Here is a 22,884-nt window from a genome sequence, read left to right as displayed (position 1 = left end):
GAATTTTTGAAGAAGAAAAAATCTATTATAGAAACTTGCTATTAAAAACAGTTTGTCTATATTAAAGTTGCAATATCCATATCAAAAATTAAAAATTTCAGATTACAAAATAAAACTAAAAATAAAATAGTTTACAAGTCCATATTACAAGTCTATTTTTGTTTGTGGTAGGAGTCGATCAAGATGTGATGCTAGGTGAAGGAGAAAAGGAAGCTTACCGAAAGGAGGGGCTGCGTGCTGCGTCTCTACTGGGGAGTGGCTCACGAGAGGGCTTGAGAGTGGAGCTTTGGAGGGGATTGGATGCTTTTATGCGGAAATCTTCGATTTGATGGGAATGGGGCGTGTTGCGTCTTTGCTGGGGAGTGGGGCATGCTATGTGTAGCTTGTAGGGACTGGGGGAGGGGCAAAGCCGCATAGATCTAAGACAAGTGATGATGATTGATAAACTTACGAAGTAATGAGAGTCTAAGGTCTCATTTGGTTATAAAGTTTAGATGAGATAAGATGTGATTTTTTTAAAAAAATTAAATATAATATTATTATAATATTAATTTTTAATATTAATTTTGTTTTAGATTTTAAATAAATTAAATTGTTTACTATATTTTGTGTGAAAATTTTAAAAAGTTATAGTAATTAGATGAGATAAAATAGTTTTGTATTTGATAACCAAACCAAGCCTAGAGAGGGCTACATGTTTTAACCCTGAAAGCATTAAAACGACCCGGTATAATATATCTATATATATATTATTAAATATATTACAATATAAATGAATAATAAATATTATATACATATATTATACTATAAATATCATAGTATAATATATAGTAATACTATTGATATTATTATGATATCTTTACTATTGAGTTACTAATACTTAATACTAAACATATTATGATATATTGATGGTTACTAACATATTATCACTTATATCACTATAGTATTATCTAATGATACAGTATTAGTATAACTACTAATACTATTTACTAATACTTAACACTAAAATATTATGATAGTTAACTATACTAACATCATCCTTACTATATATTATACTATTATAGTTTTTTCTTTTTTTGAGAATGAGGGTGACACCTCTGAAATTTTATTGAATAATCCTCACTTTTGGCGGAGAGAAAACGTGATTACAATATAAAACTAACTTATTAAAAAAATCAATACAATAAACATGACCATCGAACCTCAAATAAAACTAAACACATTACTAAACTAATTCCAAAGCTGAGGAATACCCAATATTTCAACTTTCAAATATCCTCTTAATAGCTTAGTAATATCCTCATAAACCTCCCAATGAGCCGACAATCCTCCCGCACCTATTTTTGAAAGATAATTTGTTGAAAAATTTCCTTCCTGATAGATATGTTGAAACTGCACATTCATCCCATCACATATAGTGTATATATATATTAATTATTACAGTGACATCACTATAGTATTATATCACTATAGTATCATCTAGTGATATAGCATTTTTTTTTTATATAACAATCTAGTGATATAACATTAATGTAACTTCTAATACTATAATGATTTATATAGTTGTAACTTGTTTTATGTTTATATATAGACTTAAAGTGAATTAGTGGATTACTCATACTATAATGTATTTATCAAAGATTTAAAGGAATATGTTAAAAATTTATTAGGCCATAAAATATAATTAATATCTTTTTTGTTATTAACAACATATGACCACAAAATTACAAATGTTCATATTTAAGATTAAGAATCTAAAATCTTATGCTGTAAATTATAATATAAAATTATTTCATATGTGATATATAATTATATATATAAAAAATATATATATACATATAAAATATCTTACATAATATTAAAAATTAATTTTTATTTATTATTTTTTCTTACAACTGCTCTGGTCTGTTCCCGAAAAGTAAGTAATTGAAACCAAACTAGTTCCGGCCGGTTTGCAAAAAATAGGAATGGGTCAAACGGGTCCGGTCCACTGGTTTGGACTTTCACTCCTAACCATCAATAGCCTTTTTTCATGGATTTCCTCAGTGGAATAAAAATTTCCATGGTTTTAGAGTACTCTTAATAGATTCTTCATCTTATCTGTTAAAATACATCACTCAAACTCATTTTTTTATATTTTACATACTGACTTTTATAATATACCATATATTAATTTATCTATTTTTTTCATATCATTTAAATAATATTTTTTACTTTTGTAAACGTTTCCTTTCTACCAATAAATTTATAATATCCATATTTTTTTATATTTACAACATATTATTATATACAATATAATATAAGTCAATCTTATACACACAAAATAAAAATATATAAGCCAAATACAAATTAAAAATAAAATAAAATTTGAAAAAATTGGATAAATAATATTTCCAAGATATCTTTTAGAAAAAAAAAATAGAGGTATTTTAAATGATGAACAGTAAAAAGAATTTGTATTAAAATGTAAAAAAAGTAAAATGAAATGAGGGAATAAATGAAGTATAAATAATAAAAAAACTATTTGAATGATGAACAGTGCCCACTACATCTAGTGGGTTACTGTAGTGATTTGTATTTTACAAATTCTTTTACATAATCGGCTGAAACTCATTTTATGAACAATTCTTTAAATATTTTACATTTTTCGTATTACACATGAGCCATTAAGAGTGCTCTAATGGTCTTATGATGATGATTTATTTTAAGTAACCATTTCTCTTTCTTGAGAGCTTGTAATTGGTACATTTTTAAAGTGGAGTTTCTACTATTATCATTTATTTAGTATCCAAAATCTTCACATTAGAAGAATTAAATTATAATTGCTTTGTAAGTATCTAACCCAATTGCTTGTAACTTGAACATGCAATTAAAGTAACTGTTATGCTAAGACCACAAGAAAAATTGAGAATTTATGGAACATAAATGGAGAGGGTAAAAAGGCACAATCTAAGAGCCCAAAGCCCCGCGGGCCATAGGAGGCCCATCAGTCTGGCGAAGTGAAGATAACAACTCACCAGAGGCCTGCCCCATAAGTAAAAGGCCCATTTAGCCTAACCCAAGAATAATGAGACATTGAAAGAAGTGACTAGGGGTGATATGCGCCAACCTGTCAGGCAGAAGGTATGTAGAAGAAGCTAAGCCACTATCTCTTGGGAATGGGTGCCACTAGCGACAAGCCGAGGGGACGCAATGCCTAAAGTCCCTAGAAAATGGCTACTAGGGTGGGAGAAGCAACCATGACTCATACTCTGAGGAAAGAAAGGTGGGTACCATTGTAGCAGGTTGAGAAGCAACCAAAATGATAGTCATGAAGTAGTAACTATGGGGATGTGTGCCAAAAAGAGCAACCATGGTTTACTTCGTGGAGAGAGAGAGAGAGAGAGAGAGAGAGAGAGAGAGAGAGAGAGAGAGAGAGAGAGAGAGAGAGAGAGAGAGAGAGAGAGAGAGAGAGAGAGATGGGACTCGTTGACCCTAGCTAAGAAGGGCCAAGACATAAGTCAGAGCCCAACGCCGCATTAATTATTTCCTTCAAGATAATTAATTCACGTGCTTGAAGAATGGGGTACGATGTGATAGCTCTTTGGAAATGAAGGCCAAAGACACCCCAAATCTAGTATAAAAGGTACATTCAAACTAACATAATTTTAGGGATAAAACACTTCCTAAAAAGAAAACTAACTTAAGCATCGGAGGCGATGGAGGGTCCCTTGACCACCCTCAAACTCCATTCTATATTTGTGTTATTGTAAGACCAATGATCCACTCCCCAACTATCTAAGGAGACTTCGCGGTACGTACGAAACACGCCACAATAGGAAAATTTGAGAGCATCAAATGTGTGTATTGTTCATGTGAGTTACTATTTATGTGAAGAGAAATGTTTTAGTTATGAAAACATTCTACAAAAATAAATTTATAAACTTATGTAGTTTGATATGATGTGTTAGATTGTAAAGTTACTTTTATTATAAAATAGATTTAATGTATCATATGAAGTCATATCAATTTGTATGTTTATTTTTTTTATAATATTTGTATAGATGCATCACTTCTCTTATGTCAATAGTTTATGAGGAGGTTTTCTTTTTGCTCATCTTCGCTGCATGAAATGATTTATTGGACCGTAGCACTTGTATTGGTGGATTGTAAGCAACTTCAATAAATTCTCAAAGTTCCATCAAAGGTACAAAAAGGGAATGCAAAAGGTGCACCCCAATAGAATATTTTCATAAGAACAATATCTTTGAAATCGATACACCCACTTTCCAAGGCATATATTTCTATTTTGCAGCATGAATTCTAAAAATTCTCAAACTGCATTTTGGATCATTGAGAAAATTGGAATTGAAATATATGCTAATTATCATATTTGAATTGAAAGTAGAGGTTGAAAAATATAGACAAGTTGGAAATATTTTGTAGTTTGAAATGCTATAAGGAAAAATGGAGTGGTTTTTTTTAATGAAAAATGTGAATCCCCCTTCAATTTAAATGGTAAAGAACAAACTTTGAGAACAAATGAAAATATAATAATATATGTTTTTTAATGTGTAATGCAATTGGAATGATTTAACTACACATATTTACAAAAGCGTTCTAGTTGTTGGCTGATATACAGAATATACATTCTTTGATTTATAATATATTTATTTTAAAATTTATTTTTATATTAAATTATATTATATAAATATTTTATTAAGTGTGTTATCTATATCAATTTGTAAATAATTTTTTTTGAATTGAATAAATTTAAAGAGTAATGCTACATACAGTCGTGGAGTGCACAAATATCATAAAGTTGTTTTCAAAAAGAGTAAAGTTTACTATTAAAAAATTAATTTCTTTTCATAGAAAACTCATATTTATTTATTTATTTTTAAAATAATTACACCTTATCTAATTACAAGTATCATTTTTAAAATCTAAATTCTCTCAAAAAAAAAAAAAAAAAAGAACAGAAATTAAAAGCATACCGCGGTTTGTGAAAACGGAAACACACACAAGTTACAACATAAAACGCCGCGTTAGTCTTTCAACACGTTCCTTCGCACACGCCTCCGCTCCCAAACCTCAAAACCCTCCCCAGGGTCTCTCTATCGCCCTCTCTCTAATGGAAGATGACGACGAGTTCGGCGATCTGTACACGGACGTGCTCCGACCTTTTGCTTCGACACCAACAGCTTCATCCGCAGCTCAAGATTCCCTCCTGGCATCCCATGCGCCGCCGTCTCTCAATCGCCCGACCGGTAGTGACGACGAAGAGATTGTCTATGGAGCTCCTCGCCTGAATTCCGCTGTGCCCAATCTTCACTCTGACCTAAACCTAGCTCCCCGCGCCGTCGAGCCGACGCGCGACCTCACTCCCGTTGCCGTGGTCAATTCCTCTCAGAATTTGATAGCTGGCGATGTGAGAGAGGAGGATTTAGCTGCTGAGTCTAGGGTTTTGGACAAAGGGGGTGTGGAATTACCGATAAGGAATCCTCTTGAGGATGTGAACTATGGAGGGGACAGGACCGAGGATCTGATAGAACAGGACGTAAAATTCGATATTGAGGAGGCTACTGCTGGAATTTATGATGCGAGTTCCGATCCGATCATTCCAGGACTCTCCGGCCCGACAGAGGCGAACCTAGAAGCTTCCAGAAGAGAAGATGTGGGTGGCGAGAACGATTGGGACAGTGATAGCGAGGACGACTTGCAGATAGTGTTGAATGATAACAACCATGGGCACATGGCAATGGAAAGAGGCGGAATTGGCGGGGAGGATGACGATGATGATGATGAAGACGGGGACCCACTTGTTATTGTGGCAGACGGGGAGCTGAATCAGGATGCGGAGGCACCGGAGTGGGGCGATGATGCAGCACAGGCCGCCGCTCAGGATGGTGAGAGGAAGGAGACCGGCGAGGGGGGGAAGGTTAGCGGTGGCGTGGGTGCCACCATGGCCCCCAAAATTGGATATAGCAATCATGGGTACCATCCATTTCATTCTCAGTTTAAGGTCAGTTTGTTCTATGTTGTTTATTGAGAACCGGGGAATCTTGTACATGGGGTTGACTGAGTTTTGCCCTTATATGATGAGATTTAGAGTGTGGTTGTGGCTTGTAATTCTCGTAAAGGGTGAATTGTTGGGAAAATTGATGCTTTTGGATTTGGATAGTATGTATATTCTGTTTGAAAAAAGTAGAAAGAAGTGCACACTTTAAAATTTGTATTCTTCTCCAAGCTGTGAGTAATGGAAATGAAACTTGGTTGGCATAGTAAGTCTTTGGTAATTCTTAATGTATGCTGAGATTTTATTTCTATTGGGAGCAAAGGTTGATGCTCCCAGCTGGCAGGTAACGCAATCCAGTTTAACAAAAGTTTACGCCATGATGCAATGTTGGGATCTGCATATTACGGACGGATTTGATCTCTTGTATACTCCCTATGTACTTGAGTTGTTCCTTTTATGCCTATCAATAAGGATTTATTACTAAAAAAAAAAAAAAATTACTAGGGAAGACTTTGAACGGGTTTCTTTTCCTTCCAATCACGTCCTTAATAAGTACCTCACCCAGGTTTTGGTGTGAGGATAAACATCCCCAAGCCACCTAGATAGGTTTTACCTCTTGTATACCTTCTTGTGTACTTGGGCTATGCCTTTTTATTAATACTACCGTTTACTTATCCAAAAAAAAATAAAATAAACATCCCCAATATATAAGATATATTATGTGTTTTATTCTGTAGGAAAGTTATGTGGAGTTAGGTATCATTCTTCATACTGTTTGTTTCAGTGCCTAGAATTCAGATTTGAGCCCAGGTTTATACTAACTATAAGGAGATCTAACCATTCAGTTGTGCGGAGACATTTGGTGCAAAAAATGAGGGCATTTTGGTCGTTGTATTTCCGTAACAATTCTGTTGGCCAGTGAAAGGACCAAAATACACCATGTTTGCATTAAATGGCTCCTCAGTAAAATGGAGGGGATCGTATGAGGGCAAACACGTTTCCTTGAGCAATCCTTTAAATGGAATTGGTGCCGCATTAGTCTAATGCAATTGATATGTAGAGAAAATCCTTAATACCTCTTTGCTTCCCTGATTCGTGTTCCCTCTGTCTTATTTCTTCTTTGAGTTTTATCTTTAGTTTGTTGAAGATGGATCGTAGTTTTTGGATAGAAGCTAAGAGGTTTGTGTTTAGTAGGAAAGGTGGTAACTTTTTTTGTATTACTGAGAGGAGCAAGAAGATGTCCAAGTCTCTTCATCTTAGTGGAGGAATGGTTATTTGGATGGAAAAGATGGGGGAGGATTGTCTGAGGATAGCGGGCAATAAAGACTCTTTTCAGACAAGAAGGGAAGGTAATAGAGTTTTTATGGTCCAAAAGTGTCAAAATGCATTTGGCATATTTGTGAAGCTTATTGAGTTTGGCACTAGTAAGGGGAATGGAATCATAGTGATTCTAAAAGGGTGGAAAGGGGGTGGTTGGGCAGGTTTTGTGAGATTAATGAGAGAGATGGTTGATTTTAGGAACTCTGTTTCAGGTTCTGAAGACAGAGTTGCTCCTATGGAGGGTGGTGGTGAAAATCCAAGGCAAAAGGGTTCTGTTCTGTTTAGAGTTTTGGCGTTGGTAAATTTAGGAAGGATGAATCGGTGTTGGATGGTAACAAAAGGAATGACGATTTGTGGTGGATGCAGATGGATGGAAGGAAGAATGGTTGGACTGCGGAGGAGTTGTAGAAAGTTGGAGAAGTTGAAGGGTCTCTGTGGCACGTAAGGGTAGAGTTATTTGGTTGGAAGGAGAGGTTGGAGTCAATGCTGAAGAAGGTAGAAGAAGGGTTGGGTCTGTTTATGGGTTTGGGCCCAAATTTGGAGTATAAGGAAGAAGGAAAAAAGGATTTTTTATTTTTTGGGGGGGGGGGGGGGGGGGGGGGGGGGGTTAGCAGAATGGGCTTGTGGGTTTTAATGTTAAGTTAGCGGTTGGGCTGGATCGAGGCCCAGTAAACAAGCCTGGTTTCTGGAGGGCAAAGCCTTCACGCGAGATACAAGGCTCTAACATCCCGAGAGAAGGGGTGGCTCAGCCCAAGGGCTCGGTGGCTCTGACAGACACTACGACGTCACATAAAAGGTCGACAACGGCATGTGAGTCTCTTAGAGGCCCTTCGATAGGGATCCATCCATCGGCAATTGTTGAGTTACTCAGATCTAAGATTTAGAACTCTGAGGTGGTCCATTTTATACCCTCGATGGCACAGGAAGTTGAGCTTTCTTCACAGAAGGGGACGGCGGTGGTAGTCGATCCCTGTGAGAGTACTCAGGTGGTGTGTTCAGCTCCGGCGAAGGGGAACATGTTGTCTTCCTTCGAGCCCGAGGTTCAGAAGGGAGATTCTCATCTCGGGTTGGGAGGTTCTCTGCTCAATCGTTACTGGTTCCTATTGAGCTACGTTTCGAAGGCAATGAGAGGGTTTCAGAGGGGGTGGAAGTGGTGGAGGGAGATGTGGAATTGAGTGGTAATGTCACTGGGTCCATTGAGGAGTTTGTTTCTGGGGTCCCGGGCACCTAGAACTTAAACTCTGAGATGTAGATGGTTCTTGGAGGAGAGGAGGCAGAGGCAGGTGAGTCAGGAGAGCTGAGGGAGTTGATGAAGAAATGGACCCTGATCCGTTGTGTTCTATCCTTCTTGAAATTGATTGGCCTAATTCCTCATCTGATTGGGTGATGCGGAAAGTGGATGAAATTAAGGATTTTGTGGGACTCTTTTGTTGGATTTTGAGGAACAATTTAGAGCACTTCTAATAGCTATAGAGGCCGGTCAACCTTCATTGGCTAGATCCGCTCTTAAGAAGAGAGGGAATTGAAGAGGTTATCGTACTTTATTAATTGTTAATGCAAAGGGAGGAAGCGCCTTTAGAGATAAAGGCAAGGAGAGGGTTGTTTATGGATTTTGTGGGACTCTTTTGTCGGATTTTGAGGAACAATTTAGAGCACTTCTAATAGCTATAGAGGCTGGTCAACCTTCATTGGCTAGATCCGCTCTTAAGAAGAGAGGGAATTGAAGAGGTTATCGTACTTTATTAATTATTAATGCAAAGGGAGGAAGCGCCTTTAGAGATAAAGGCAAGGAGAGGGTTGTTTATAGTCATCAATGAAACCAACAATCATCTCTTGGAATGTGAGGGGGCTGAACGATTATAGAAAACATCTTCGGGTCAAGAATATGATTCGAAAGTGGAGAGCTGATGTTATTTGTTTCCAAGAAACCAAGCTGAAGTTGGTTAATCAAACTATTGTGAATAGTTTATGGAGCTGTCAATGTGTGGGATGGATTGAATTAGTTTTGAAAGGGGCTTCGGGTGGTATTATTATTATGTGGGGTAGGAGGTTAGTGGATATGGTAGATCATTATGTGGGAGAGTTAATGGTTGCTTGCTGGTTCAAATGTGTGGATGACGGATTTGAATGGGCTTTTGCGGGGATTTATGGTCCTAACGAGGATAATAGTAGGAGTATTTTATGGGATGAAATGGCGTGTGTTTACTGCTGTTGGGATGTTTCTTGGTGTTTTGGAGGGGATTTTAACATTACTCGGTTCCCTAGCGAGCGAGTGGGGGATAATTATTTTTCTCATGCCATGAATACTTTTTCTGATTTGATTTTTGAGCTTGGTTTGATCGATCTTCTGATGGTGGATGGGGATTTTACATGGTCCAATGGGAGGGCATGGTCTAGGCTGGACATGTTTCTGGTTTCAGCTTCTTGGGAGGTTCGTTTTCCTGATTTGATGCAGAAAAGGTTACCCAGATTGTGTTCTGACCATTGTCCTATTTTGTTGGAGAGTGGGGGCACTTTTAGATAACTAAGGTATTTTAAATTTGAGAATATGTGGTTGGAGGCTGAGGGTTTTGTGGATAGGGTGAGAATGTGGTGGTCTTCGTACTCTTTTTCTGGTACTCCAAGCTTTGTACTGGCACGTAAACTTAAAGCATTAAAAATGGATTTGAAGGAGTGGAATGTTGAGGAGTTTGAGAACACAGAAAATGAAAGGAAACTTTTGATGCAGCAGTTACAAAGTTTGGAGGAAAGGGAGCTGTTGGGGGACTTATCCGGTGAGGAATTGGAAAGAAAAAATGTGCTGGTGGATGATTTAGAGAAGATCACTTTAATGGAGGAAATCTCTTGGAGACAGAAATCTGGGGTCCTTTGGCTGAAGGAAGGTGATAAGTGCATGAATTTTTTTCACTGTATGGCGAACTTTCATCAAAGAAATAATGCAATTGAGGTTCTTCATGATGGTGAAAACATCATTTCAGATCACGAGGACATTAAGGATCATGTTGTCAATTTTTATGAAAAGTTGTTCAGCGAAGAATATTCCTGGAGACCAAAGCTTGATGGGCTGTTTTTTGACTCCATTGATCAGGCAAGTGCAGAATGGTTGGAGAGAGCTTTTGAAGAGGATGAAGTTCTCGATGTGGTGAGAGGAATGGCAAGGGATAAGGCTCCGGGGGGTCTAGATGGTTTTTCAATCTTGTTGGGATATAGTGTGGGTGGATATTATGAAGGTTTTTCGTGAATTTTATACATTTATGAAATTTGAGAAAAGTTTCAATGCTACATTTATAGCACTTATTTCTAAAATGGTAGGGGCTGTGGAGATGCGTGATTTTCGGCCTATTAGTTTGGTGAATGGGGTTTACAAGATAATCTCTAAGGTGATAGCTAATCGTATGAGTGGGGTGTTGGGAAGTATTATATCGAAATCTCAAAATGCCTTTGTAAGAGGGAGACAAATCCTTGACTTGGTATTAGTTGCTTATGAGTATGTGGACAGCAGAGCTAAATCAAATGAATCTGGAATTTTGATTAAATTGGACATGGAAAAAGTGTACGGCCATCTTAGTTGGGATTTTCTCTTGTATTTGCTCGGGAGTTATTGTTTTGGAGAGAAATGGTGTATGTGGATCAAACATTGCATTTTGACGCCAAGATTTTCCATTTTGGTGAATGGCACTCCGGTTGTGTTTTTTAATAGTTCACGTGGTTTGAGACAAGGAGATCCGCTATCTCCTTTTCTTTCCGTCTTTGTGATGGATGCATTGAGTAGAATGTTGGAAGCGGCAGTAGAAGGTAGGTAATTGTCAGGTTTTGAGGTGGGCAATGAGGAATGGAATAGTATGCAATTATCTCATCTACTTTTTGCCGATGATACTTTGATTTTCAGCGAGCCCAATCAAGAATATATTCAATCTTTGAGAGCGTTATTGTTATGTAGAGCGTTATTGTTATGTTTTGAAGCTGTCTCGGGTCTCAGGATTAACCTAAACAAGTCTGAAATTGTTCCGGTGGGTGCTGTAGGTAATATTTCTGTTTTGGCTAATGTTTTGGAGTGTAAGATTGCTTCACTGCCGTTGAAGTATCTTGGTCTTCCCTTGGGGCCTCCTCACAAATCTGTTTTGATATGGGATGGGGTTATTTAGAAGAATGAGAGAAGGTTAGCTAGATGAAAAAAGTTATATTTGTCTAAAGGGGGAAGAATTACTTTGATAAAGAGTACGTTGTCTAATCTTCCTACGTATTTTCTTTCACTTTTCCCTTTGCCGGCTGGGGTTGCTAGTAGAATCGAGAAAATCTATCGTAATTTTTTATGGGGAGGAATAGGAGAGGAAAAGAAGTTTCATTTGGTTAGTTGGAATAAGGTGTGTCAACTGGTCTCTTGTGGAGGATTGGGGGTGAGCAATTTGAGGTTGTTTAATAAAGCACTCCTTGGAAAATGGCTTTGAAGATATCATGAAGAGAGAGATGCTTTATGGATAATGTTGTCACTGTTAAATATGGGAGTGGGTGGGGGGGATTGGTGTTCTAATGAAGTTAGAGGAGTGTATGGAGTGAGTTTGTGGAAGGGCATTAGGAAAGTTTGGGGGGAGTTTTCTAAACATATTAAATTTAAGGTGGGGGAAGGGAAGAGGATTCTCTTTTGACATTTGGTGTGGGGTATCAGCTCTTAAATCAGATTTTCCATCTCTTTACAGGATTGCAAGGGATCAAAATGTTGCTGTGGCAGATTATCTTCAATGTATGGATAATAATATTCTATGGAATGTTGACTTTATTAGAGATGCTAATGACTGGGAAGTGAATGTTGTTTCAGATTTTCTGGGAAGAATTTATAACACTAAAGTGATGCAGGGAAGAGAGGACAGGCTATTGTGGGATCATGCTGGAAATTTCAGGCTTTCAGTCAGTGCTTTTTATAAGGTGCTTAATTGTCATTCTGGCTGTTTTTGCCCCTGGAAAAGCATTTGGAGGGTGAAAGTACCTACTAAAGTGGCATTCTTTAGTTGGGTGGTTGCTCTAGGGAAAGAATTGACCACAGATAACCTTAGAAAACGTGGTTTGTGTATAGCTGATTGGTGCGTCGTGTGCAAGAAGGATGGTGAATCTGTAAATCATCTTTTTTTACATGGTGAGGTGGCAAAGTCTTTGTGGAATGAGGTTATTGGTCAGACAAGTTTATATTGGGTGATGCCTAAGGAAGTTGTGGATCTCCTTGCATGTTGGCGTGGTTTTGAGGCAAGGAAATGTGTTGCTGCCAGATGGAGAATGATTCCTCTGTGTTTAATGTGGTGTTTATGGCTGGAAAGGAATGGAAGATGTTTTGAAGACAGAGCGTTCTTTTGAAGATCTTCGTTATTTTTTCTTTTCTACCATGAGTTTGTGGGCTAGGATCTTTGTAAGGAATGATGATAATGTACTGAATCTGTTTCTGCTGTAGTTTCTTGCTTTCTAGTGTGCAGTAGGTATTTCCTTTGTATACTTCCTGTGTACTTGGGTTGTGCCTATTTATGGTAATAAAATTCTTATTAATTATAAAAGAAAAGATATATAGGGAAGTCTCTGAGGTTAAACATTATGAATTTTTTTTTTTGATAAGTACATCCATTATCGATGCTGGCACCGAACATTATGAATTTTTAGCACAAGCTTGGGCCGCTAGGCATTGTTTGTACCTGTGTTTATGCATTATCGTTGGCGTTGTTGCTTTTTATCATCTTCATATAAGAAGAAATATTTGCTGTTGAAAATTTGGAATCATGAGTGAGCAGATATGCATGGGTAGTTTATACCACAATATATGTATGGGGCATGTCTTAATCGATTTATTTCGTTTATCTTTCACAGCAGTGTTGCCACTGTTGGGGTGTTCAAGAGGGAGCAGTTATTTCTAGAGGTGTTTATTTACTTCCATGTTGTTTCCTCTATGAGCAAGAAAAATCCAGATGCTACATTTGCAAATAGAAAGCATGCAACTACATTATATGTAAAATAAAGTGACAAAGTAGCTTGTATACTGCACCCTACAAACCGCCGCCCACCGCCACCCACCGACTGCAAAAATTATGTTGTTATTATCCTATGATAAAATAAAAATTAAAAAATAAAATAATTGCTAAAGGCAAGCACAAGCGACCATCCTGTGCACTAATTTTGGGTTTCCTGATTACTTTCATTTGCAAAGTTAAGCTGATTCTAGTTTGCAAGGAATGCTTATGACTTTTGGGCTTGTACGTCTTGCTGGTACAATATTCTGGTAACAGAAGTCCAATCCTTTTATTTGCGTATGGGACCAATGCCTTGAAAGTCCTCTTGAGATCTAAGATCTACGAAGTGAAATGTTTTGGAAACTTCTGCTCTCAGTTTTGCTTCCATTGCCACTATTCTGTATTAACTCCTGCTTTTTACACTGAAGTATGTGTGCTTCATATGCCATATAGTCTCTTTATATTGGATCGTTAAGTTTATATTTATGGTTTGACGAGTGGTAAATCCTATTAGGTGGTACGGTTATTTCGGTTTTTTTTTTCTTCCCTGAATTTCTGTCATTTGTTCTTTCGTACAATAAGAAAAGAAAAATAATTTAACTCAATAGTTATTGGCTTTTACCTTCACATTTGGTTTGAAGATGGTTAACTGCAATAGGCCTCTTAGAGTTTATTATATCTTGTTTATATCATTTGTTCAGTTTCCATGTCACGAAAAGTTGTTTGATTCTACTTATAAAATAAAATAAAAAAAGTTGTTTTGATTCCTATTTTCAAGTATTTCGATTTATGTCTTGTTTGTGACTTGAACAAAAAATAAACTTGCGAGAAAACTTAAACATTAATGCGTAGGAAGGTTTATATTGGGTGATGCCAAAGGAAGTTGTGGATCTTCTTGCATGTTGAGGAGGTTTTGAGGGAAGGAAATGTGTAGCTGCCAGATGGAATGTGATTCCTTTGTGTTTAATGTGGTGTATTTGGCTGGAAAGGAATGAGAGATGTTTTGAAGACAGCTTTCTCTTAGAGAACTTCGAAATTTTTTCTTTTCTACTTTGTGTTTGTGGGCTAGGATTTTTGTAAGGGATGACGATACATTGATAATGTACTGAGACTAATACTTTTTCCTGCTCCTAGAGTGTAGTAGATATTTCCTTTGTATACTTCCTGTGTACTTTGGCTGTGCCTAGTCTTGGTAATAAAATCTCGTATTAATTTTTTAAAAAAAAAATTAATGCCCAGGAAGGTTGATCGCCCCTCTCTTGCTGTTCTCTTTACTGGTGGGCTTGTGTCTTGTTTCAATATAAGAAACAACACAACAATTATCTCCCTTGAACACTGCACTTGCAAAACTTCGTCTTTGTTTGTATAAAGTGAAGAATTTTCTGTACCTGCAATTATTCTTTTTTATGGTTAAAGCATATTTTTTAATTATTGGTTTATACTTGTTTGTGTTCCTTGTTTTCCATGCAAGTCCTGATTATTTACATTTTGTTAAAATGCAGTATGTTAGACCTGGTGCAGCGCCAATGCTTGGAACAGCTACCTCTGCTCCTGGAGGAGTGCCGGGCCAAGTTCGCCCGCTTGTCAACATGGGTCCTATGCCTGGTCGCGGTAGAGGTGACTGGAGACCAACAGGAATGAAAAATGCGCTTCCAATGCAAAAAGGTTTCCATTCCGGTTTTGGATTGCCTGCTTGGGGCAACAACATGGCAGGGAGAGGTTTTGGGGGTGGATTGGACTTCACACTTCCTTCTCACAAGTAACTTTCGTTTGGTTCCATAGTTGCATATGATGGTTGCTTGTTTACTTTCATGATAGGTCATTTAATTGTCAGTTGTCTGTATTGCTGTTAGATAAGTTACAAGCTAAAAGGCCTTGGTTAGAGTTGGTTCATTAACATTGGGTTCGATTGGGTTTCTAGGACCAAACCCGAGTACACACATGATTGGTGGTTGGAATGTTTACAAATTTTTGAAGTTTACCTCTGGCCTGTATGCCATTGTTCCTTCTCAACACAAATGCATATATCTTCTCAATACAGACTATTGCATATGAAATGCATCAACTATTATCTCGAACATTTGTTTTTTTTTCTGAGCCGATCAATGTTTTATTTGGTGGGTCACCAAGATGTTTATAGTTTTGCGTCTTGCTTGTCTTAATTCTGGTTGGTCAATATGCACATGAATAGTTGAGATTTGCACTTGGGCTTATCCCATTTATTCCTAAGTTGACAAAAAAACTTGGATTCTGTTTGCAATGATATAGTAGAGAATGTAGTTGTCAGCTTATTCCTAAGTTGACAAATTTTTGAAGTTTACCTCTGGCCTGTATGCCATTGTTCCTTCTCAACACAAGTGCATATATCTTCTCAATACAGACTATTGCATATGAAATACATCAACTATTATCTCGAACATTTGTTTTTTTTTTTCTGAGCCGATCAATGTTTTATATGGTGGGTCACCAAGATGTTTATACTTTTGCGTCTTGCTTGTCTTAATTCTGGTTAGTCAATATGCACATCAATATTTGAGATTTGCACTTGGGCTTATCCCATTTATTCCTAAGTTGACAAAAAAACTTGGATCCTGTTTGCAATGATATAGTGGAGAATGGAGTTGCTCCCCTGTAGCTCAATACCCTGGAAACCTTAAGGTGACCCAATTTCCTTCTTCATATGGTGGGTGACCAACTGAGATTTCTGCTGAAACAATGGAGGAAACAACAAACTTTATTTGAGTGATTATTACCTTTCATTTTCAAACCCTAAAGTAGCTTAAAGGATATGTCTATTTATCATATACCCTGTTTGTAGTCATATCCTTCGCAGTGGTGAGTCTGTCGAGGGCATTATGAAGACAGTTGTAGCATGAACTTTGGGGGGTGTAATGTGGAGTTTTTAATCATGAGGTGGAGGTTGTTGACCACCAAAAAATGTCTCTGAGGCTCTAATCCTGTTGTTTAGTTCTTTATGTTGTGCATTCTTATCTTGATAGCCTTGGTGTTTGTTTTTTTTTTATAAGTAAAATAAATTATATTATCAAAAGAAGGCAAAAGCCTGATACAAAGATTAGTGACCACATCTAGGTATGAACAATGGATATAAGGAACTCATGTAGCCCCAAACCATTGAAATCAACCGCTAAGGTCCATGCCTTGGTGTTTGTTCAACCATGAAGTTGCATTCTTATCTTATCTAGATACCGTTGATGCTTGTAGGTCAAGATTACTCAACTCCATTTCAAATATTTACTTTTGCTGTTGTACAGTATCATGCTTGTATCTCAGCTAACCTCAGAGGTGGCTCTTTTTCTGTGGCATGGGATGCTCTTTTTTGGTTTCAGCAGCCATCTATGTTCTCAAGTGAATTAAGGATGATAGACCGTAGGCGTTATTTTTTCTTCACTAGCTCACATAGGCATGACCTCCTGCGGCAGATTTTAGTCTGTTGTCTACATCCTTTTAAGCAGATATGTTCTTCTAAATATTATTATTTCATACAATCTGCAATAGGTGTTCCAAAATTTTATGAGTGAGTTAAAGAAATATCTTATAGATGGTGCTAAAGTTTAGTCCCTTTAACCTACAAGTGCGAATTGCAGTCGGGTTTTAGGTTTCACGGTATGCTATAATTTTGTGATACCAACATATCTTACTGGGCAGAAAAGGAAAAAGGGGAAAAAACTTTGGTCATTCGTAGATTGTCTTGATCATCATGTAGTGATGGAGTTTAGTGTTCATTTAAAATTTTGCTAGTGCCATGGCTGTGTCTGGTACATCATACATGAACTCCATCTTGTTTTGGCAGTGTGAGAAAAAGTGTTAAATCTTTTTTGTTATAGGATTCCTTTTTTCTCCACAATTTTGGCTGTAGTCCATATCATTTATATTTAGGTGCTATAGGGTCCTGCAAAGTAATTGAATTTCAATGTTCAGTATTTTTGCTACGATTTGCTTATTGGGCTGCTCAAATATTTTCAGGACTATATTTGATGTTGACATTGATAATTTCGAGGAGAAACCATGGAAATATCCTGGAGTTGATACATCAGATTTCTTCAACTTCGGTTTGAATGAGGAGAGCTGGAAAGATTATTGCAAGCAACTGGTAACTATATTAACATTTAATCATACTGCTGAGCAATATAAATGGAATCTAAGTTGCTAGATATTGATTGTTCAGGAACCAATCCGCCTGGAGTCTACCATGCAAAGCAAAATTCGGGTTTATGAAAGTGGGCGAACAGAGCAGGTAATGAGGTCTTTATGTATCTCAGAAAGTTCATTGTGGTTTTCAATAGAATATTTGGTTTCTATTCGCATGTTCTGGTACTAAGGAAAAATTTTCTATTTGTTTTATTCACCCCAGGATTATGATCCAGATTTACCCCCGGAATTAGCAGCTGCCACTGGTGTTCATGATGTTTCAGCTGAAAATGCGAATCTTGGAAAGCTGAACGTTACACAGAATGATTTAGCAAAGGGATCTGCTCGTGTGCGCCCGCCTATAGTATGTACAGCTGTCTATTGTTAATATTTAGAGGATGATTCTTGTAGATGATTATGTTCTACCACTAATTTAATCCTAATTTTCATTATTCTTATTGCCCGTTTCATTTATTTGCCTCTTTAACTATCTCCTTATTTTCCTTTTAGCGACTTAGATAAATATGCTGTAGCTACTAGGCATATTGTTTTTGCTTGCTATATCTGTTTCCAGGCTTAATGTTTTTTTTTTCCCCCTGTTGTTTGGCTACCAGCCCACTGGGAGAGCAATACAGGTGGAAGGTGGTTATGGTGGGCGTCTCCCCTCCATTGACACCCGACCTCCTCGCATTCGCGATTCAGATGCAATTATTGAGGTATTTAATAAAACCTTCCTCAAACTGCACTGATCTAATGGTGTAGTTGCATGCTAAACTTTATAATGCATATGCGGTGTAGATAGCTGAAATTTTGGATGTACAGATTGTCTTGCAGGACTCTTTAGATGATGATTCCTCCACAGGAAATGGTGTCATAGAACAACCAGTCAATGATCCATCAAGAGAGGATAGAGGAGGTGATGTAGCTGAAGAACATGGCGTGCAGGTGGATAGTGAGGATTATGACGGTCTTCCACAGGTGTACAATGGTAGAAAGAGAGATCAGGTTGATAGAAAAAAAATTCCGCTCATGAATTCTGTTCGTGATAACTTACCTAAGGGGGAACGGGTATTATCTTTCCTTCCAGAAGCTCCAGTCCAGCATTCTGGTTCAAGGGGGCAGACTTCTGCCTATCCTAGTGAGAATCTTGGCACCCCTTATGATGAAAGGTATGAAACAGTCTTGGGAAGATTTAATCTGTGATATTAATTATAAAAGCTATCCTTTAATCTTACCAATATGATACTTTTATGTTCGAGTACATTCCTTCAATTTAGGGTGCCTTTTACTTGGGCTATGCCTTCTTTTCTCATCAATAAAATTCTTCTTTACCGATTAAAAAAAAAAATTGGGAGACAAGTTCACCTCGATGTGACTAATCCCTAACTGCAAGTACTAGGGATTGGCATTGAAATCTTCATTTCCCTTGTGTTTGTGTTTTTATTTTAGGTTTTACAGACCAATCTCTCTAATGAATGCTCATCATTATACACAAGCTGAGGACATCATGGTCTGAACATATGAATGCATGTAGAAGCAAAATAAACTATCATTTGCATGATGCTATGATTCAAGAAGATCTCGTTTATAATATAGAGTTGATACACATACACCCCCCCCACCCCACCCCCCACATAAAAACTGATCTCAGTAGTAGTCTACTTTATCTGTCCAATAAAAGAAATATGTCTGTATTCCCTTTTAAAGCTTTTCAGTTGGCCCTATATTTTTTTGCATTATGGAATTTATCATGGTGGCTTATGATGGTGTAGTTTGTTTTTTAAAGTTGTTACCGGCTTTCAACCATTTAGCTGGACTTCATAATTGTTGGCTATAATAAACTGCCATACGTTACTTATCAAAATATATATATATATAATGCCATATGCAGAGGTTATGTCGTATTTTCCACAAATTTCTCTGTAACTAACTTCTCCAGATCTTTATAGCCTGATCTGGAATTATTATAACTTGTAACATTGCATCAGCACTTGCGAAAAAAAAAAGATTACATCAGAACTTGTTAAATGTGTATAACTCAGCCATCTTGTGTACTTGGGCTATGCCTATTCATGTCAATGTAACCATTTACTTAAAAAAAGTGTATAACTCACTGCTTTTGAATACAGGCCGACACAGGGAAGAGAACATGATCAATCCCCTCACATGACTCCCAGTCGAAGTACACGTGACGGGAAATTTCAGGATAATAAGAAGGAAGAATCGGTTGATAGCATGGATGGTAAACACAGTTTGCAATTATCATCTCCTGACACAGTTAGGGATTCCAGGGAGTTAAGCATTGAGCCTAAAGATGTTGGGCATGATGAGCGTATGCTTGCTGACGGGAGCCCTGAAATGGAAAAGGATGAAATGACTAATTCGATAGGCACAGATGACAGCCTTAAAGATGGAGTGGTAAAGAAACTAAGTTCTCGAGTCGAACAGCCTCTGCTCCCAGAATTTGATGAGGGAGATTACTCAAAGGCTGCAAGAAGTAGCGAAAACAGCAAAACAAGATCAGGAAGCAGCAGGGACTATCAGAAGTGGCGGGATGGGGCTGAGGAGGAAGTCATTCAAGGACGTTCAGCACGTGTGGGTACTGTGAAAAGGCACCCCGATGAAAATGAACCAGGACACCGAAGAAAGAATCGTGATGGAAGACAAGAGATAGAAAGAAATCCCATGGCAGTAAAAGGAATAGGAGAGTACTCCTATAGGGACTGGGATTCTAGCTCAGGTCATCAATTGCATATGAAAACTGATGGCTTTAATAGGCGAAAGGAGAAGGACAATCTTGATGGACCCTGGTCACGCAGAGATGATGATCCTTATATCAGAAGGATTAGAAATGAAGACACAAGGAAGAGGGAGCGTGGTGATGAAATGGGATCCAGACAACGGAGTAAGGTTCGAGATGGTGAGAGGAGCGACAAAGATGAATATCTACATTCAAGAAAACAGTTAGATAATGGCAGCTATAGGGTTCAGTATGATAAGGATGCTGGTTCACGCCATAGGGAAAGAGATGATGGTCTGAAGAGTAAGTATGGAAATGTAGATGATTACCATAGCAAGAGAAGGAAAGATGAGGAATATCTGAAGAGGGACCGTGGCAACAAAGAAGAAATCTTGCATGGCCACAGGGAAAGCACCCCCCGCCGAAAGCGAGAAAGGGATGATGTTTTGGACCCGCGAAAGAGAGATGACCAACTAAGACTTAGAGATAATCTTGATGATCACCACTCTGTAAGGCACAAAGATGAGATCTGGTTGCAGAGAGAAAGGGGTGAAAGGCAGAGAGAGAGGGATGAGTGGCATAGGCTGAAACAGACTCATGAAGATTATCTGCCCAAGCGGGAAAGAGATGAAGGACGGGTTGCTGTAAGGGGCGGGCGTGGTCCAGAGGACAAATCATTAGTTAGTCATGCTAGGGCAAAGGAGGATTACAAAGGATTTGATAAAGAATACCAATTCAAAGACACAGCACGACACAGTGAACAGTCCAAGAGAAAGGATAGAATTGAGGATGAAAGTTCACATCATAGGGGACGTGATGATGTTTATCCTCGTGGGAATCAATTTAACAGTGATGAAAGAAGATCTAGGCTGGATAGGTCAAGTTCTCGTAATGATCGTGCTGTTAATGCTTCTGATAACCAAAGACTACATGACAAGAAACATAAAGAGAATACAAGAAAGTTGAAAGACTCTGACAGTCAAGATCACAATGCTGTAGGCTCTTCCAAGAGAAATCAAGAAGACCATAGTGGTCAAATTAATGAGGCGGTATGTTGCATGTTTATATAGAAAAAAATTCTCCTGTTGGAATAGTTGAGTTGGACCAAGTCTTAAGGTCAATCATTGTTACTCAAGAGGCCATTTCCAAAGGCTTCAAAAGTGGCTAGGTTGTTAGCTATTTTCCTCCTTAGTATTTCGAGTGCCCGGTTTTGCTTACAATTAATGAGTAATTCATTGGGGCAAGAACCTCAAACATAGGCATCTTTTATATATGACTTGTCGTAGATAATGCAATGACTAACATTAAAAGTGTTCGCTTTAAATATGTAAAGGGAGGGAATGACAAAGATGCAGACAATCTTCTTTTTTAGACCTGACTCAAGGAGATTGTTGACACCATTTTTATCACTCGAGTAAATTTCTGACTTAGAATTAAATTCTGATGACTTGGCTCATTCTTGAGGCTTACAGACATTTTTAAAATGCTTTGCTTCTCTTGGTCAGATTGCATTTCCTATGATTTCCATTGATTAACCTGTGTTTGGGCTGAGAATTTGGGATACTCTTCGCTTGGATCAGTGAGTTGTGTCCTTTTTTTGGTTCATTACTTTACCGTTATTGGTTGATTATTTAGTTCCCTGTGGGGTTGCGCTCATTTCTCATTAATGTTTCTTGGCTTGTGCACTTAAACCTGGTAGGAAGTGTTGAAAATTTAGTTTTCTTCTTGTGCGTTTATATAGGGCTTAAAAGGCTCCAGTTATCCAGGAAATGGTCAGCATGAGATCCCAGCTAACCGTCGTGTGTCCAGAAAACATAGGGAAGATGCTTCATCAGAAGATGAACAACATGATTCAAAAAGAGGGCGCTCCAAGTTGGAACGTTGGACTAGCCACACGGAGAGGGATTATAGCATCAACAGTAGGTCATCATCTTCCTTAAAATTGAAGGAGATTGACAGGAAAAACAATGGTGCATCTTTTGAAGCCAGCAAACCTCCAGATGAATCTGCTAAGATGGTTGAGGCTGCTGATAGTCAACAACCATTGGCTGAAGAGAAAGATGCTTCTGATCTGGAAAGCAAAGATGTTGACACAAAACCTTTGGAGGATAGGCACCTGGATACAGTGGAGAAGTTGAAAAAGCGAAGTGAGCGGTTCAAGCTTCCAATGCCAAGTGAGAAAGAAGCCTTGACAATTAAGAAGATGGAGAGTGAAGCTTTGCCTTCTTCCAAGAGTGAGGCTCCTGCAGATGCCGAGATCAAACCAGAGCGACCACCTCGAAAAAGAAGATGGATAAGTAACTAAATGTAAAATCCAGAGACCTGCACTATTTTTGCTGAATTGCTTCTGCAGCATTGAGGGAAGTCTTGGCCTTATTCTTTTAATATTCTGGAACCCAGCTGATCCAATTATACCATATTTTATAAATGGTTTCTGTAGGGTTTTGGAGATAGCCATGTACCACTGCAATAGTTATATCATCTTGTAACCATGATACCACCCTATACTTCTAATATTATGTGTAAATACTGGTGAATGTACCATTAAACTGGTCACCAATGGCGGCAAAGAATTATTTTTAGCATTAATTCTTAAGCATATGACTCAGAAATAATCTGGGTTGCCGGAGGTGGCAAATCTGATCTGTGGGGAAGCCTGTGATCTAAGAGGCTCGGCTGGCAATGTTGAC

The 22,884-nt window shown here is 37.8% G+C and overlaps 1 protein-coding gene across 1 annotated transcript; it reads left to right on the top strand.

The window, feature by feature from the left end:
* The first annotated feature begins 5,008 nt into the window (after positions 1-5,008).
* Positions 5,009-22,783, top strand: LOC122296535 (FIP1[V]-like protein). Its single transcript, XM_043106310.1, has 9 exons — positions 5,009-6,004; positions 14,808-15,064; positions 17,290-17,416; positions 17,492-17,560; positions 17,678-17,818; positions 18,069-18,170; positions 18,277-18,623; positions 19,584-21,243; positions 21,936-22,783. Exons 1-9 carry the CDS (start codon positions 5,114-5,116, stop codon positions 22,497-22,499), a joined length of 4,158 nt encoding a protein of 1,385 aa, XP_042962244.1. The 5' UTR covers positions 5,009-5,113; the 3' UTR covers positions 22,500-22,783.
* The last annotated feature ends 101 nt before the right edge of the window (positions 22,784-22,884 follow it).

This window comes from Carya illinoinensis, chromosome 15, assembly GCF_018687715.1.
Source record: "Carya illinoinensis cultivar Pawnee chromosome 15, C.illinoinensisPawnee_v1, whole genome shotgun sequence".
NCBI classification, from domain to species: domain Eukaryota; kingdom Viridiplantae; phylum Streptophyta; class Magnoliopsida; order Fagales; family Juglandaceae; genus Carya; species Carya illinoinensis.
Note: the sequence above shows the minus strand (reverse complement) of the source record. Positions and strands in the feature narration are given on the sequence as shown.

What these genes read in the sequence shown, in the direction of transcription:
- LOC122296535 (XM_043106310.1), top strand. Translation starts at nt 5,114, where the DNA reads ATGGAAGATGACGACGAGTTCGGCGATCTGTACACGGACGTGCTCCGA. An exon ending in CATTTCATTCTCAGTTTAAG is followed by an intron (nt 6,005 to 14,807) that starts GTCAGTTTGTTC and finishes GTTAAAATGCAG; the next exon opens with TATGTTAGACCTGGTGCAGC. An exon ending in AAGATTATTGCAAGCAACTG is followed by an intron (nt 17,417 to 17,491) that starts GTAACTATATTA and finishes TTGATTGTTCAG; the next exon opens with GAACCAATCCGCCTGGAGTC.